The sequence below is a fragment of the Heptranchias perlo genome, chromosome 4 (assembly GCF_035084215.1).
Source record: "Heptranchias perlo isolate sHepPer1 chromosome 4, sHepPer1.hap1, whole genome shotgun sequence".
In the NCBI taxonomy this organism is placed as follows: domain Eukaryota; kingdom Metazoa; phylum Chordata; class Chondrichthyes; order Hexanchiformes; family Hexanchidae; genus Heptranchias; species Heptranchias perlo.
The window spans coordinates 61029663-61048844 of record NC_090328.1 but is presented as its reverse complement, the minus strand read 5'-3'; the positions used below and the strand labels follow the sequence as shown (position 1 = coordinate 61048844).

The 19182-nt window shown below is 41.6% G+C and overlaps 1 protein-coding gene across 2 annotated transcripts in view; it reads right to left on the bottom strand.

The window, feature by feature from the left end:
- The window catches only part of LOC137320500 (tumor necrosis factor alpha-induced protein 8), a 141644-nt gene extending 132443 nt beyond the window's left edge, over positions 1 to 9201 (bottom strand). The window contains exon 1 of one of the 2 annotated variants that reach the window (XM_067982190.1): positions 9096 to 9201. In XM_067982190.1, coding sequence (XP_067838291.1) covers positions 9096 to 9176 — 81 coding nt within the window. In that variant the 5' untranslated portion in view covers positions 9177 to 9201. The remainder of the gene's footprint in view (positions 1 to 9095) is intronic. The other variant, XM_067982193.1, reaches the window with a different exon arrangement.
- Positions 9202 to 19182: the final 9981 nt, after the last annotated feature.

The following is a 19182-nucleotide window of genomic DNA, read 5'->3' as shown; positions in this document are numbered from 1 at the left end:
AGGACAAATTGCGCAGACTAGGCTTGTATTCCTTTGAATATAGAGATTAAGGCGTGATCTAATTGAGGTGTTTCAGATGAGTAAAGGATTTTATAGAGCAAATAGAGAGAAACTATTTCCTCTGGTGGGAGAGTCCAGAACAAGGGGGCACAATCTTAAAATTAGAACCAGGCCATTCAGGGGTGATGTCAGGAAGCGCTTCTTCACACAAAGGGTAGGGGAAATCTGGATCTCTCTCCCCCAAAAAAGCTGTTGAGCTATGTCAATTGAAAATTTCAAAACTGAGATTGCTAACTTTTTGTTGGGCAAGTGTTTTAAGGATTGTGGAACCAAGGCAGGTGGATGGAGTTAAGATACAGATTAGTTATGATCTAATTAAATGGCGGAACAGGCTCAAGGGGCTGAATGGCCTACTCCTGTTCCTATGTTCCTAATATTTCATTGTGAAGAAGGAAGGAGAGCTATCAAAGTCAATTCCTGTTCAAGTTTTAAAATGCAAAAGTGTAGCAAACTAGAACCAGTGATTTATACATTTTGCACTATTTAGACATGGGAGTAACACTATGGGGGTGATTTTAAACCCCAAGAACGGGTGGGTTGGGGGGGTGGCAGTTGAAAATAGTTGTTTTTTGGGTCACGACCGCAACCCGACTTTATTTCCGGGTTTAACGTCGGCGCGTAAAAGTACAAGCTTCCCACTGGGAATGCAAAGTCCGAATATTTTGCGGTTGCGACCCAAAAAAACAACTATTTTCAACACTCATCTGCCCCCAACCCACCTGTTCTCGGGGTTTAAAATCACCCCCTATGTGCATGCACACACTCTCACAGAAACACACACCCACTTACAGTTAGATGTTTATAGGTTTGAATGATTTGGGGGGGGGGGGGATGGTGGGGAGAAGGAGCTTGAAGTCATGTAATACTGTAAATGCATCAACACAGACCCAAGAGACTTCTGAATAGGGGAGATCAAGGGGTCAATTTTGAAGTGACCACTTCCATTGGGCACGTGGTGAGTGAAGTAAACTTACCACCCGCTTGGTAGAAGCTGTCAAAGGCCCAAACCATTTTCATGGTCAGGTCTCATTTAAATTCCATCAGCAAGCTGCTTGTGCTGTTGGAGCAGTTCAGCAATCGGGGACTACAGGAAATCTGGCAGCTCCTGTATGGAGCTCAGATGATCCACGTAGATAACAGGGTGGGGGGGGGGGGGGGGGGAGTGGCGGGAAGAGGCAATCACAAAGGAGGGTTACGGAGAGTTGCGCTTCAGGGGGTTAACTTTTGTGGGGCTAGGGGTATTATTGCTCCTCCTAACCCCATAAAACTAATTTTAAAAACCTCTTTCTTACCTTTTGTTGAGCGGCCTACAGCAGTCCCTTTAAGAACTGTTGGTTAGGCTGGTCTATGCCAAGTGCCAATGGGCGGAGCATGCATAACTTCAAAATTGCATTAGGATCGTATTAACATATTGAAGGATGCCGGCACTGATCGTATTGGGGTAACAGCCTTGTGGGGAAGTGCACCCCAAGAGAATGCAACTCAAACTGATAATGGCCCATTTCAAATAATTAAACTTCAACCCCCCCACCATGTTCCCATCCCTCAGCCTCCTCCCCCAACACATCGAAGGCCTCTTCTGTGACCTCATGTAACAGCCCCACCACTTTCCCTGTCATCAGCCTGTTCCTGCATTAAGACATTTCAGTTTCAAATTTCTGTTTCTTAAAATTTATGGATTGAAAACCATTGTTTGGGAGTGTGCAATTTCCTGACAGATCGGGGTGGGGGGGGGGGGGAGCTGCATTCCTGGTGTGGAGGAGGAACATGAGGGCAGAAGTGGAAATTTAGGGCACCATTAGCAAGGTTGCTGACTTATAGGGCATGATTATAGACCTCGAGCCAGGAAGGAAGCAGGGGGAAGGGGGGGGGATTTTCAGGTGCGAAACCTGGAAACGAGGTCAACAAATTTTACTTCCGGGCTTCATGCCCAGCAGCCAGCCGGATTGACAGGCAGAAAGGCGGGGGATTGGAAAAGAGAGAGGATGGGATCATGGGCTGTAGAGGACATTGGTGGGGGGGGGGTGGGAGCTGATCCTGGACAGAGATCGGAGATCGCTCGAAGAAAGATCAGAAGACACGATCGGAGGTTGGGTGAAGAGTTGGAGGTAGGTGGGGGGACCACCATTGGGGGGGCAGAGGGCGTGGTGGGGGTGGGGGGGGAAGGCGAGCAGCCGATCGCGGGGTGATGTCGGTCAAGTGAACTTGATGGGCCTGGATGAAGCACTCCTGCTCCTCCGGGCCCACAAGCAGTGCAATAAAAGCGCTCACCTCATGGATCCGGCCCTTCCCTCCTGCTTTCACCTGGCGTGAATCGGAAGCGATGGAAAACCCAAACAGGTAAGGTTAAATTTATTTTACTTTTGTAATACACAAAATATAAAGTACCACAACTATTTCAATGAGGTACAATGCCCCTTTGAGTATCGGCCTGCTGGCTTTAAGTGGGGGCAAGACTTCCGGGTGTCTGTTGTGCACATGCATAAAAACCTGCCAGGGTTAAACCCAGAAGTGGAGCCGGGATGTGGTCCTGCTCCAAAAAGCTGTTTTTTTAACCTCCCAACCGCCCCCAATCCACCCGTTCTTGGAGTTTAAAATTACCCCGTACAGTTTCTAATAAACAAACATTACCTAATGAATGCTCAAAAGTTCATTTTTACACAGTTTCTAAGTTTTAAAAACAAGTAAACCTCAAAAAATATTTTAAAAGGGAGATTTTTTAAATTGAACTTTCAATGGCAATCAATTCTCTATAAATAATCTTTGTTTTCTTTTCTAATCATCAAAGAAACCACGATAACAGGTGTTTCTGTTCATCTGCCTGTTTTAAATAAATTTAAATAAATATTAGACTTGGCTGAAATAAAAGCTTCGTTGATTCAATCTCTAGTTTCTTTAAAAGTCTTTTGGAAAAAGCAAAGAAGCTCTCAAATGTTTATAGGATGAGGAGACCCACCCTGTTACTCTTCAACTCTTGTTGATACATAGATTGCATTTTGGGAAATTCTGCAATTACACATGCTCAGAATGCACAGAAATGGTATTAAGCTTATGCAGTTTTTATGACGTAAAAATTTCCAGTCAAAGCCAAGATTTCTGAGACAGGCTGAGGCCTTGAAGTAAAAATTTAATAAAAGCATTAAAAGACACAAAAGGCAATTCAGTAGGTAAATATAATCATGTTGATATAAACTGTATAATTTTTGATTTTTAAATTTTGTTTAAATGCCACAGGATATCAACTTGAGCGTGTGTGTGTGTGTGGGGGGGGGGGGGTTGTATATTTAAAAAAATCTTACATCTGCATGCTCTTCCTGTCGACTTTTCCCATTATAAATTCCTACACCCACATTTCTAATGGAAACTGTGAGAGGGTATAATTTATAATATGGTCATAGGAATTTATAATGGAAATATAAAAATAAGGACACAATGTATTGCTTTAAAATGGGAACTGAATTATGTCTGCCCACCTTGGTCCAATTATCTCTGCCCTCTAACCCTGCTTCACCTGGACTATACTTGGTCTTGACTCGACGTGTGCAATGCCGTGGGAGTTCAATTAATATGAAATAGCAGGATTAATTTTTTTTAAAAGCATGGAATGGAAAAAGCTATTCATCCCATTAATCTTCTGATAAAACTTTCTGCAAGGTTTCTACCCCTTCCCATCTTCTCCAAAGGTAAATCATGCAAAACTCCTTGCATCTAACCTTACATTCAAGATTATTTAATCTTGAGTACCTTCCTTTCCATGCTCTCCACAGCTCAGAAGATGTTCCACAAAGCATGTCAACATATGCATTTGTATCTATCCTTGTGATGCTTAATCCCATTCTTAAATATTTAGTAGGTGTCAATCAATACATTTGTTAACTGTTTTTACTGGGAGTCCATACCACATTTCAGTTTTCTGGAGGAAAAATTCTGCTTTAAATCTTGCTTGAGATTTGTTAATTTTATAGTCAGATCCTCCAGCTCTGTATTCACATTCGACGTTAATAAGCTACTTGCATCCACAATATTTATTCTTCTCAGGTCAACTCTAACAGTTAAGGGAGCTTGATGCATACATGATGGAGAATAGAGGGATATGGGGGTAGGGTGGGAAGAGATAATTAGAGTGGAAGGATGTGCGCATGGAACATGAACATCAGCATAGACTAGTGGGGCCGAATTGCCTGTGTCTGTGTTATATTTTTTATGTAATTCTATGTAGTCTTTTTCACAACTCAGAACCCCAAGTTGTGGAACCACCATTGCTATTCTTGCCTGAAACCGTTCAAATATGTCAACATCCCACTAGCTGCACATTACAACAACAAACAGCAGCACTAAATTTTTTTTTAAACTTTGAGAGAAAAACTAAATGATAAGGTAATCCAAGGAAGGTGAAATTTCAAATAATTAAAAGGGAATGTGATAAATATTAGATATTCTTGTCTAATTTTGGTTTAGTGGTTGTTGCTTTAAATCCGTTTTTAAATTACCACAATACAAGAGGACATACTTAGATTTGAAATATCAGAATCCAAAAACAATAAGGTTTCCCAGAAGCCCACACATAAGCGCTCAGTGCACTGTGTATACAAAAGATAAGAATTCTATACCATGAAAATTAAGTTAAGAACAGGATTGATCTTTTTCATGAGCAAAATAAAGTGATTAGCAAAAATATGAAATTGACTGCACCTTTCCTGCTAGGACAGACCAAACACTTCTACCGTTTTAAAACTGTAATAACACAACCCTAGTTTGTTACAGTTAGCATTTTGTCATACACATATACGGTTACTTTGTATCATTCAGAGAAATGGGAGGGGATCTACACTATATTAGAGCTATAGAATTATGAAGCACAGCAGATCTAGCTTTTAAAGTCAACAAACCATTTGCATGCTCTCATTTACCTTTCTTTGCTTCCTCTTTTTGCTTCTGACATTTATTAAAAATGTCACAAATAGTAAGAGTGCAATAGAAATTAAGTGAATTATCCTTGACAATTAATGTTCATGGTAATGTCTATAACCAAGCTGTAGAAAATTTCGAGATTATAGTATTAATGAACCAACTATGAAAGCACTGGTTTAGATAATGAAAATAAATGAGCGAATGTTTAAAGGCAAATTTCTATTTTGCTATACACATACATTTTTGTAGATAGAAACTCATGGGGATGTTTTGTAAATGTGTGCAAGTCTTAAAATGTCCACGCCAAACGCTAGAGGTAACAAGTTAGTATTAAAATCCATGTAAATAAGAGGCACACACACTTTGGAGCAGGCCTTGATGGCAGCCCTGTCAATGTAAATAAAGGGAAGTGGGTGCAGGGATAGAAGCCTTCAACAACAACTACCACAACAACTTGCATTTGGGTCCACACCTGCAATGTTAACTTGTCTGTTCTCTCAAAGGATGCTGACTGACCTGCTGAATGTTTCCAGTATTTTCTATTTCTGTTTCAGATTTCCAGCATCTGCATTTTTTCCCTTTTCTGTTTAACTTGCCTTTAAACGTAGAAAGATTCCCAAGGCACTTTACAGAGGGAGGGGGAGAAAATAAATAAAAGGAATAAAAGAATGAACAACATGCCATGGTGTAGAGTTAGCAGAGGTGACCGAAAGTGTGGTTGAAATGATGGATTTTGAGATGATTTTAAAAAGTTGGAGAGAGAAGTGGAGAGGTGGAGGGTTTTATGGAGGAAATTTCAGAGAGTAGGGACAGGGTGGTTGAAGGCTCTGTCACCAATGGTGGAGTGAAGGGCAAGGGTAATGCACAAAAGGACAGACTCAATGAACTGGGTACGAGGTTCAAAGGAGAAGTTGCAGCGATAGGATGCGATAAGGTCATGGAGGGAATTGAAGAGGAGGATGAGAATTCTAAATTCAATATGTTGTGGGACAAGGAGCCAAAGGAGGTCAGCCAGGACAGGATTGATAGGTGACCGGGACTTATTGTGGGTCAGGATACATGAGTTTCAAACAAGTTGGATGTTATGTAAGAGGGAAAGAAGAGGCTAGCAAGGAGAACATTGTAAGAAAATCAAGTCTAGACATGACAAAACTGTGGATAAGGGTTGCAGCATTGGGGTGGGGGGGGCGGATTGAGATGGGATAGAGACAGACAATGTTGCAGAGGGAGAAGTAAGCAGTCTTTGGTGATGGATAGGATGTGAGATTTAAACCTCAGCTCAGAGTTAAACAGGATGCCAAAGTTTTGCATGGTTTATTTCTACCTGAGCAAGTGGCCAGGGAAGGGGACTTGAGGCAGTGGCATTTTTAGCAGGGGCCAAAAGCACTGGCTTTGATCTTCTTCATGATCACTTGGAGGAAATTTTAGCTCATCCACAACTATGTCAGCAAGCAGTCTGACAACACAGAGGTGTCTCAAAAATTAGGTGTCATCAACATACATGCAGAAGACTCCTATAGGTTTTCTATTTCTTCCATTACTTTATTATAAAGAAGAAACAATAGAGATAGTCCTATCACTGTAACTTTTTCCAGATAGATGCAAAAGTCTATACCCAGGTTTGAAACACATATAACACATATTAAAAGCATACACACATTTCTGGATTGGTCTATGGATAAAATATGGAGTCAGCTAGATCTCTTTATCTGTCTGTGTAATTTGTGCATAACCTACAATGTCAGGGACAATGAAATTCTGTCCAAGGAGGCATTAGTACTATAGAACAGCTCCAGCAACACCAAAAAGAAAGTTGGAATACACAACATCTAAGAATAATGATGGAATTAAGGAACAGATTTTTTAGACATCCAATCATGGCAAAATTCAAAACTGTTCTCTACATTAAAACACAGTGTTGCATATCTTTCCAAGAACTGTGACAACAGGAATGAGAAATGTCACTTAAAGGTCTAAAACCATATGTTTGCTCAACAAACATTACCCTTTGGTGTAATCCACTTGCATTTATTTAGGCAAACCAGACTAATTTGCTGATACAAACAATCAATGGTTACACTTTGTTTCCAATTACAGCCACTTCAAGAAGTAACAATAAACATGCAGAGATTATCAAAGCATCACACCAACATGGTGTGACGTGCAGGCTAGGATATGTGTAAACAATTTTACAACACCAAGTTATAGTCCAGCAATTTTATTTTAAATTCACAAGCTTTCGGAGGCTTCCTCCTTCCTCAGGTGAACGATTTAAAATAAAATTGCTGGACTATAACTTGGTGTTGTAAAATTGTTTACAATTGTCAACCCCAGTCCATCACCGGCATCTCCACATCATGACAAATAAACATGACAGCAAACCAGGAAGTCTAGCCACAGAATTAGCTCATTATCTGTGTTACCCCCATCACAAATACAAAGCCTTTTGCTGAGAGGTAATGATTGATCAAATTATTTTATTTTTAAAGTCTACACCTTGAATGCACATGTATTGGTTAGAATTCAATGAGTTTAGTAGAATTAATAAAATGTAATTTTTTTTTTAGATAGCATGATTAAGAGAATCAGACTGAAACAGAACACAAAAAAATACTTTTAATATAAAAGAAGGAACCTTTTTCTTGTAGTCAACTGAAAAGAATGAACCCAAATGTGAGTACTCCTCAATGGGTAGATGTACCACATAGTATAGTATTTAGCCATTCAGACCATATGAACAGTAACCATTTGGGTGAGTGAGGTAATAGAGAACTGCCAGCACCAATGGAACAATACTCCAGCTACAACCACCCTCAGGTGTGTATTACTCCTCCGTATTAGAATTCAGTGTTATCTTGATGCCAATATGAACACTACTGGGTTAAAACCCACAAGAAACATGCATACAGTCCCATTCATTATTGAACATTCAGACAAAATAACTTTACATTAGCAACATTTTTCTACTGACAACAATATTTCCTCCAAAATGTCAATCATATTACACAGAATGGAGAGGTTTAAAGAAATATACAGCACTACTTTTAAAATTCACTCTACGTAGACTAACAAAAACGATGTTTTGTTTTTAACAAGGCGTCTCTAACTATTATCCTAATTGTCTTGGGATCTAATTTACAAATTGAAATCATTTTCTGTGTACTTATGTTGATTGATTATAGCGGCGGATAACTGTGTTAAAACGTATTTTTAAAAAATATTAGTTAGCGCTTTTCTCCATGTAAGTACTGAATATCACAGGCCAAAAGATTTACTTTTAGGGCTTTTCCAGACGTTATGATTAAAAGAAACATTACATTGTTCCCTATTTGAATTTCCGAACTACATCGGCCTCCGAATCATTTTCTTTTCAAATATTTGTGAATAGTGTTCTAGTCGAGGGACGCTGTAACTCATAAATTAATTAGTCACAGTTAGTTCATAAAGATGACTGGTCTGATAGTCGTGGCGAATACGAAACTGCAGCTTTAAACTTTTGAAGGGTACCATTTCAGTTCTGGCATCAGTTCCTACCTCGTAAAGTTGTCAATATTTTTTGGAGGAGGGGGGGGGGGTAAATCAGATTTTTCCACATTCTGGTTGTAAAACCAGCATTGTTCGAAATAAAATGTCTGTTTGCTGTGCTACTTCAGCGTAGAGTTAACGCATCTTAATTAAAAATGCAGAGGTCGACCCCCAGCGCTCGCTACCCGAGGCCCCGCCTGTGCCGGAGACCCCGAGCTCTGAGGAGAGCCGTGGCCAGGTACACGGCCAGCAGCCGCTCAGACCACTCCAGTGACATGTAATACGGACAAGGCATGCACGGCTGCATTTTAAATTAACAGTATAATTTTAAAAAGATAGGCATTCCTGATCTGCATAAGATGGATCGAGAGGGAAGGTAAGCCGTATGAATGATATAAGATTTTACATTATGTAATTGTAAGTCATGCAATTCTTGGGCTGCAGTGCATGGGCGCTGGCGCCGGACCGGTGAGCCCGATAAGTCGACAAGTCGCAGCTTTCATCAGCCGGACCCGGGATAACTTCAACCGAAGTGAAGTGTCAGGCTCCGGCTCCTCGGAAAGAGCGCCGATTACTGCATTCAAACTCCTGCAACTTACCCCGCAAAGCCTGCAGTTCGCGCTCTCTATCGGCTCCGATACCAAGTGTCTCTTCACCCACAACCCTACCACTGCAAACATCCATTTACAACACAACAAAAAAAATCCCCCAATTTATATTTAAAAAAAACTCCTGTCACTCGAAAGTTCTGACAGCGGAAATTCAACTGAGTGACACCTCAGCTAACCAACCACCGCCTGGCAAATTTGAACTCAACTAGCGGAAAACCAATGATGTTACTGAGGCGGGGCTTCCTCTAGCCAATCAACAGTCGACGTTGGACAGGACTGGTTAATATTACAGACATCTCTTTCTGAACTGTGTCTGTAGTTAAATGTTTTAAAACTCTCTCCTTTCTTAAAGTTTGGATATTTGTTCTGACTTAATGCAAGTCCCAGATACTAAATCATGGAAAATGTGAATTTTGTACGTACCAATTTAGGTAAAATAAATAATTCTTAAGAAAAATGACGAAACCTGTACAGAAGAAGTTAGGTTCAAGCCGACAGAAACGAAACAGTAGTAGAAATGAAAACACAAAATCAATGAAGAGAAGGGACATTTTGGGGGTGAATAGTAGACTCACAATGAGTGAACTGATTGTTTACGCTCCACTTTCCCATTATCCCTTTCCTCTTAGTGCAAAGCCCCATAGTTGCCACAGCTAAAATATCCCAAAACACAAACACTATCATACCTAGTGTTGATGAGATTGTGTCACCTTCAGAAAGATCTGCAAGACATTTCACAACATTTCTTCTTAAATACACAAATCCGTAAAAAAAAAGCACATGGGACCCTAGCTTTTATAAATAACAACATAAAGTACAAAAACCTAGTGCTAACTCTCTACAAATCATTGGTTAGGCCACTGTTAGAATATTTTAGACAATTTTGGATGCTCTATTTTAGAAAGGATAACAAGGCCACAGAGAAGATACAGAAGAGATTTACTAAGATTATACCAAAGATGAGGAACGATTAGAAACTGGGGCAGTTTTCACTCGAACAGAGAAGGTAAAGAGGAAATCTTAACAAGTGTTCAAAATTATATGGGGATTTGATAAGATAGAATCATAGAACCTTACAGCACAGATGGAGGCCATTCGGCCCATCATGCCTGTGCCAGCTCTTTGAAAGAACTGTCCAATTTAGTTCTACACCCCAGCTTTTTCCCCATAACCCTACAAATTAGTCTGCTTCAAGTACATGTCCAATTGCATTTTGAAAATTCCAATGGAATCTGCTTCCACCACCCTTTCACATAGTGTGTTCCAGATCTTAACAACCTTCCCATTTCCCCTCTAGTTCTTTTGTCAACTGTTTTAAATTTGTGACCTCTGGTTACCAACTCACTTGTATTCAATGCCCCTATTTACAAAGCCAAGTATCCCATACACTTTCTTAACCACCTTATCAACTTGCCCTGCCATGTTCAAAGATTTGTGAATATGCACCCCCAGGTCTCTCTGCCCTTGCACCCCCTCAAAATAGTACTACTTAAATTATGCTGCCTCTCCATGTTGTTCCTCCCAAAGTGCATCTCTTCACATTTATCCACATTAAATTGCATCTGCCATAATGTGTCTGCCCATTTCACCAGCCTGTCCATGTCCTCCGGAAGTCTGCTACTATCATCCTTACTATTTACTACCTTGCCAAGTTTTGTATCATCTGCAAACTTAGAAATTGTACTCCCTATACCCAAGTCCAGATCATTTATATATAACAAGAAAAGCAATGGTCCTAATACTGACCCCTGGGGGATCCCACTACATACAAGATAAAGAAGGGAAAACTAGTTCGACTGGTTGATTAGTCAGTAACAAAGGACATAAATTTAAGTTTATCAGCAAACAAATGAAGGGAAAAGTTAGGAGTTTTTTTTACACATTGTTTAGGATTTAGTATGCCCTACCAGAAACAGTGATGGACACAAAATCCATAATAGTTTTTAAAGGGGAAGTGAATAATTAATTGAAAAAGAAAAAAATTAAGGGGTATGTGGCAAACACATATGAATGGAATAAAGTAGTTACTTCTTTCAGAGACCTAGCATACGTGTGATGAATCAAATTGCCTTCTTTTGTGCTATAAATCAATGATTCGAGGAGAATGTAATAACACAATCAGTGACACAGTAACGTAAATAAGTTCTATGTTAGATTTTTCCAATGTCCTTCTTGCCAGCCTCCCATTATCCATAAACTCAAATTAGCCAAAATTCAAACACATCTACCCTGGCCTGGCCTGCACTAAGTCCTGCTCACTCAACACACTATCCTTGCTGACATACATTGGCTCACTGTCCCCAAAATGTAAAATCATCTTCCTCATCTTCAAATCTTTCCATGACCTCATCCCACCCTATCTTTGCAACCTCCTCCAGCCTTAAGTCCCCTCCTTCATTCTTCAGAACTCCAACTCAGGCCCAAGGTACAGCTCTTCTCTCCCTCCTTCACCCCACCCTTGATGGCAAAGCCTTCAGCTGTCTCGGCTGCACTTTATGGAATTCCGGTCTTAAATCCCTCTCTCATTTCTCTCTACACCTTTCATCACCTTTCCGAGCTTTCATTATGGCTCAACATCTGATTCTTTTTTGCTTCTGTGAAGCATCTTGGAACATTTGTCTATGTTAAAGATAATGTATAAAAACAAGGTTTTGGTGGTATCTGGTGCTACAGATGTATGATTCCATATTCTCAGAAAATACAGTTGCTGGGCTTTTGGGCGAGGCTGCTTTGCAAATAAAACTCACCAATACAGCAAAAAGTTGCAACTCAGCAAGACATCTAACCATACCCGGCTTAAAACATAATAACTTAAAACTAACCACTCAAAGAAAAACAATGTGTTCTACTTGTACAATGCCTTGAACATGAACCTTTCAGAACCAGAGTTCTATAGACTTCCCAAAATGATACTCAAGGTTTTACCTTATCAGACACTAGAAGTTGCCATTGTCAGGTATGCAATACATCTCTCATCAAAGATTTATATCTTCTTCCATGAAATATGTTACGGTTACTAACCTGATACTCAAAGCTTTCCCTGTTGCTTATACACAACCAAATTGATGTGCAACAGGTGCTATAATATGTCATCTGAGCTCAGTGAGACACATAACATGTTTTGGCTCATACATGGTTCCACCACTAATGAAACCATATTTCAGGTAGTTGTTACAATATTTATGCCTGGAAAACTTTGACTGTTTCTTCTGTTACTGGGAAGGAGGCTGCACATCGTTTTTGGTGTATTCTGCTGATTGTTTGTCAGACGTCATAAATTTATCCATATCTAGTGTGTCACGGGGCTACAATACATATAAAATAACCTCAAACTGCTACGAATGCTACAATAAAGTGAAGCCCACTTAAATGAATGCCTGATAAGTGTGTAATTTGAGAAGTCACGGGCACTATCCCCATTATTTTCTGATACGTGCTTCCAATGGGCAAAACTCCCTACCAGGTAGTGTGCATTTGTAAAATCAGTTCTTACAAGTGGTAATTTGGACATTTAAATAAAAAGCAAATGTTTCTGAAAAAGTATTTAAATAAAATATAATTCAAGAAGCAGATTAATTTATAAATAACTATCACACTGATGGGCAAGATTCCCATCCACCACATTGTTAGCATCCCTACCTCACTCTATCATCCTTGTTAGGGATAGTTTTTTTTTATTGCCACTAAATAGTTTGCAGTTATTCAGACAGAGGCTACTTTGATTAGTGTAGGTGAAGCCCATTGAAATGTATGAGCCTACATTACATAGTATGGTGTAAAAAAACTTCACGTTGGTTTCATTTAGTTACCTATAAATTGTTAAAGTTTACTATTTTCTTAAAAGTATCCTTAACAAAGAAAAATGTTACTGTAATATATTACACGAAAATCAGTAAGTGAAAGCAAACCATAGAAAAAGATGGCATACCTACCTTGTCTTCTTCATTCTTCTGACAAAGTTTTCTTCATCACCCCAATTCATTTTGACTTCTGCTACAGTATTTGGGTATATAGCACACCACAATTTGTAAACAAAAGAAAATGTTTCAAAGCACCTGGGGAGGGATGGGAGGGAGTGCGGTGTGTGAAGAACGCTTCACTCGAAGAATAAAGGAATTACTGCCAAGGTAGGTAATCCACCTTTTTTGTTTATTCTGCATTCTCCACACACTGCAGGAGCACGACAAATTAGTAAAAGTTAGAAGATTAGAGACCTTCATGATGGGATTTAGCACCAACTGAGAGGACAGATATGTCAGAAGTTAGATCTTGCAAACTTTCAAATCCAATGAGTAATGGGGCTTGAATTTCCTGCGTATTTGCGCTGATAAATAAATAAATTCTGGGCACAAATCAAATACACGGCCTAAAAGGTCAAGGAATTTTGGGCATAAGTGAGTTACACGCGTAACTCACTTACAGCCAAATCTCCTTGATCATTTAAGTGTGTCCACAGAGACCCACACCCGAACTTATCTCCATCCACAAAACTGCACCCCCCCCACAAAAAACCGCTGGTTCATTCCAAAATGTGTGAAGATTTTAAGGCACACAGGCACCTATTGTCACATGAAGCAGGCACAAACCGTTGTTCATTTTTGTCACTGCAGACATGCATCTTAAAAGTGATTTTTGAGATTTTAAAGATTAAAAAATGGCTCGCTTGCTGGTTCATCCCTGCTTTATCTTCTAATGGAGAAGGAACAGGAGGAAGAGGCCAGAGACAGGAGGCTTGGAGTGTGAGGCACTACCAGTAGAGACTCCATCCCAGTCATGGGTACCAGGCCTGGAGAGTTTATCAGCCTTGACTGACATTCAAGGAGATGTTTGAGTAGTTAACTGCAATGGCTTCGCTTTACAAAAGAAGCCACTGGCCAACTGTGCGACTTTCTCCATGAGGACTTGGAGATGAGGGTAACCACAGCCTCAATTTCTCCGGGTCTGGGTCCTTCCAGGCATCAATGGGGGACACTGCAGGATTATTCAAGGGGCTGTGGGAACCTTCATCCAGCAGGTTACTGATGCCCTGTTCCATAGGGCTGGGGAGTTAATTAAGTTTGGCATGTTCGCAGGGTAGCATTGACGTTTCTACCGGATTGCTGGTTTTCCCAGAGTGCTGAGCGTGGTTGGTAGAACACGTGGTAATAAAGGCTCCCCTTCAGAACCTCCATAGTTACATGGACATAAAAGGCTGTCACTCCCTTAATGTCCATTTGATTTGTGATGCACGGTTCTTTCATGTCAACACGCAGCATGGCATGCCTGTCATGATGATTTTGTTGTCTGCAACTCAGCAATTGCATGCATATTCTGGGATGGGTGCCCAGAGGCAGAATGGATACAAGCTGACAAGGTTTACCCCTTGCTGCCGTGGCACATGATGCCTTTTTGTATCGCCCAGGCTCAGTCTGAGGAGAGGTTCAATCAGGTACATTCTTCCACCAGGCAGGTAATTGAGAGGACCATCGGGGGGCTGAAGAGCCACTTCCGGTGTTTGGACAGGTCAGGCAGTGACATTCAATTTTCCCCAGAGAGAGTAGTGAGGATATTCGTCACGTGCTGCGCACTGTACAACTATGGAATGGCGCAAGTTCTGAAACTTGACACACTGGGAGAGGAGCCAAATGGAGGAGAAGATCCTGTACTATGGGAACCAGAGCCAAGAGTCGCGGCACATCCACAGGAGTCAGGACTTCGAGAGGGCCAGGTAGTCAGAGCGCAACTTTTGGCATGGGGTTTCATCTAATGAGTGCCGCCGCAGAGGATTGCAAACTGAAGAAGAGACGGACACAGCCTTACTTTACTTAAAGGTTTGTTTTATTACAAAGTATTTTTCATAAAAATAGGTGCAAATTGCTAAAAATAAACAAAATTTTACAAAAAAATTTACTTTGAACTTTCAACAAATTGTTAACACAACCCTCAGAAAACTACTTAAACTTCAAACTGTTTTATTGCAATGTTAAACTCTCTTAGAAATTAGAACTATTTACAAATATATAACTTTTAATGAACAATAACAATAGTTTCGAAACAGTGCCAACCTGAGTTTGGCACTGTTTCGAAATGCGTAGGCTTCAAGGAGATCTTGAAACATTTACCTGAGGAAGGAGAAAATCTCCGAAAGCTTGTGAATTTAAAATAAAATTGCTGGACTATAACTTGGTGTTGTAAAATTGTTTACAATTGTCAACCTGAGTTTAAGTAATGTAAACATTTAAAATTGTTAAACGTTTTGAAAACTTTGAAAGATTTAAATAAAAATTAACTTTTTCAAACAATGGTTGTTCCTTAGCAGCAATAAAACAAAGAGTGATGGTCACAATGTTAGAACCAAGCAGCTTCCTTCCTTCCTGGCAAGGAAGGAGAAAGAGAAGTAGTAGAGGCAAGAATGAAATTCCCCCTACTCCCTCAAGGCACTGCGCCAGTGTATAGATGAGCCCTCCATCCAGCTGCTCCCCTGCACCGTCCCTCAGTAAACTCGGGGACTGGAGACCTGATGTGAAGATACCAGTCTGATGAGACGAGGGCATGTGGTTGGTCCATGCTTGCAACCATGTGCTCTTGGACCAGGGTTGCTGCAGCCTCAGTCCCAGGAGGGAGATCTAGAGCTGCCTCGTGCAGCGTGCCATGAACAGGTGACACCGATCCTGCTGTTGGAAGGCCGAAGACCTGGTGAGTGCTGCCACCCAGAGAAGACGTGGCAACAGGCACTTGTACTGCACCAGCCACCCTTCCAATGCAGAATTGATCTGCAGCTGCAGTCAGCACTCTCAAGGGGGGAACGATGGCAGCAGTCAGATCCCACAAGGCCGCAGCGATAGTCTGGGAGCACGGTACACGGCGTCCTCCTTTCTGTCACCAAAAGCATGAAGAGCAGAGATCTGACCTTCCATTAAGGTGGAAGCCCCGACTGCTCCTTCACTGTCCCCTGCACAGGGACCTGCTCCATGTTCCAATGAAACAGTCTTCCGGTCCATTGGTTCCAGCAGCCGTTGCACCACCCATGCGATGACGGTGCTGAGCATTGCAGCAGACTCGGACGCCAAAACCACGAGAAGCTCAGTGTCCCTGCTGATGGTTCTCAGAGTCCTCATGTCCCTCTGATGCTCCATCAGCAGGCGCCGCCACACCTGCAGCCATTAAGAAGCAGCACTCCACTGACGCCTAATCCGGCACCTAAATGGGACAGGAATAACCAGAAAGACAGAGTTCGCATGCTTCATCTCCTCTGGTATCTGTTCCCCTTCCTCTACCTCCTCCTCTTTCTGGTCCCCCTACTCTTCCAGAATGGCTACCTTCCAGCGTCTTGCATGGCCTGTGGGAAGAAATAACAGAGGGTTAGAATGGCTGCTATTGCTAGCACTCGGATGCCCTATAGAGGAAGCCTGGGTCCCTGACATGGAGCATTGAGAGTTAGCAAGTGGACAGGTACTCACCTGACTATGCTCCCCCCAACCTTGGCCTCCACTACGGCCAGAGTGGTTCAGTAGCCCAGCAGCTCCACCGACTCATCCACGGGGAGTGAGATGCAGAGGTTTGGGACACAACCCCCACGCTTCGCCCTCTCCAGAGGATTATGCGCATTCTTTCCCTGGAAAAAAAAGTGGAGAAAAATGTCTTTTGTGCTACAAAGGAGTTACTTGTTTGCCAGTTTGTGGGTTTTTGGTGTGAAGTCACTGATCAGACAGTTTTTTTTTTATTCGTTCATGGGATGTGGGCGTCACTGGCGAGGCCGGCATTTATTGCCCATCCCCAATTGCCATTGAGAAGGTGGTGGTGAGCCGCCTTCTTGAACCGCTGCAGACCGTGTGGTGAAGGTTCTCCCACAGTGCTGTTAGGAAGGGAGTTCCAGGATTTTGACCCAGCGATGATGAAGGAACGGCGATATATTTCCAAGTCGGGATAGTGTTTGACTTGGAGGGGAACGTGCAGGTGGTGTTCCCATGTGCTTGCTGCCCTTGTCCTTCTAGGTGGTAGAGGTCGCAGGTTTGGGAGGTGCTGTCGAAGAAGCCTTGACGATTTGCTGCAGTGCATCCTGTGGATGGTACACACTGCAGCCACAGTGCGCCGGTGGTGAAGGGAGTGAATGTTTAGGGTGGTGGATGGGGTGCCAATTAAGAGGGCTGCTTTATCCTGGATGGTGTCGAGCTTCTTGAGTGTGTTGTTGGAGCTACGCTCATCCAGCAAGTGGAGAGTATTTCATCACACTCCTGACTTGTGCCTTGTAGATGGTGGAAAGGCTTTGGGGAGTCAGGAGGTGAGTCACTCGCCGCAGAATACCCAGCTTCCGACCTGCCGGACACTTAAGCATGGTGCCCACAGTGGGTGAGGAAAAAAAGGAGAGCATGGTGAATGTCTTACCTTCTATGCTGTGGTCAGATCATTGAATCTTTTGCGGCAATCAATGCCTTTGTCACCTCTGTCATTCAAATTACGCTGGGCAATTCCGCGGATTTACGCCCATTTTACATTCGGGCATATTCTAATTAGATTGGCAGGGAAAGTCAGCCTGACTTGAGATAGGGAAAATGACCGCAGGACTGGTTGCATTTTCGGGTCTATCTTCCGGGATGCAGTCATTCAGGGTTTGCAAATGTCAGTCGATGATTTTACATATGGCAGCATTACAAATAAGTTCCATCAGTACATGACTAAGAGAAGCCTAATATAAGGCCATAGAATGTGTGGAGTGTGTCCTCATTTATCTTTTGAGTTTATCATTTGCTAGGCTGTAAAAGTGGAGAATACATTTCACCAACATTTAGTTATACGCTGTTTGCTTAATGGTTTATGCATGGTTTTTGCTCTATAAGGAAAGAATAATTATCATGACTTATGAAAGGGCTCTGTATGTTTAATGTAGGGTTGTAAAACCCGATCTTGCATTTAGTAAGTTAAATTAGTGATGCAACTTCAATATCTGAAGTTCTAAATTCTGTTCTGAATGGAGGCTATTTTAGGAAAGGAAATTAGAGCGAGTTTTGAGAACTGCATGATTTGAAAACAATAGCACGAGATTTATCTATAACAAGAGCTTTTAATTCACTGACTCTGCTTGCAGAATCCAATGTCAGGAGTAGGCATTTTTCCAAAAAAGAAACTTTAAGTCAAATGAACATATGAGTTTAAATGAGGCATTCATTATATTTTGTAAAACAAAGTTTTCAACTTGGAACCAAAAGAAGTCTAACTGGGCATAATTTCCAGGTAGCCTTCATGAAACATGACACCAACAGGTGAACTCCTAATGATGCACAGGATAAAAGTTCATGAAAAGCCAAAATAGCAACAACATGAACTCTAATAGAACTGGGTTTCAACCCATCAAATAGATATTGTAAGCAATTCAAAATTATGTTAATATCACAAAATATAGGACTAACACATTCCTTGGAACACTGTGTTAAATGCTTTCCATTTACTGCTGTAGAAAATCTATAGCAGTCTATTAGGACATCTACTATCTTTGTCAAGTGGCCTTTGCATTAACCTACACCTTTTAATAATCTGGTAAACAAGCAGAATTATTCTATAACCTGGAACTCCTGCTCCTTGAAGTGGAAGTCAGGCCAAGAGACCAGCGGTTGGGTCAGAATCTACATCTGCTGGGTTTCCACTCCTTGGAAGGAGCCATGGCAAATTTCAATTGGAGGTGGGGCATGGGGGGGAATGCTACTTTCACCCGACCTCCCCGCCTCAATGTCAATTTGCAGACATGTCATGGAGGGGGGATTCCTGGAAATTCTGCCAGTTATGGCCAACATTATGTACACCTTCAGGAAGCAGATACAGGTGCACCCAGCAGTGAGGAAACAACGAAGAATGCACGTGATGTTTGGCCTAACCGGCATTTAGTTCCCTCTCACAGAACTGCAAAGGCTTCTTCAAGGTTCTGGCTCTTCCGCTGATCATCCTGTAGTGCCAGGACTGGTGTGGATGCCCATCCCTGATATGGTAATAGTCCTGTCCCTGGGATTTGGGATGGAGTCATGATAGAGGCAAAGCAGTGAGCAGAGGTTTTGCCCTGCAGTACTTCTGATAGATAAAAATCTGGAGGGAAAAACTGCACTAT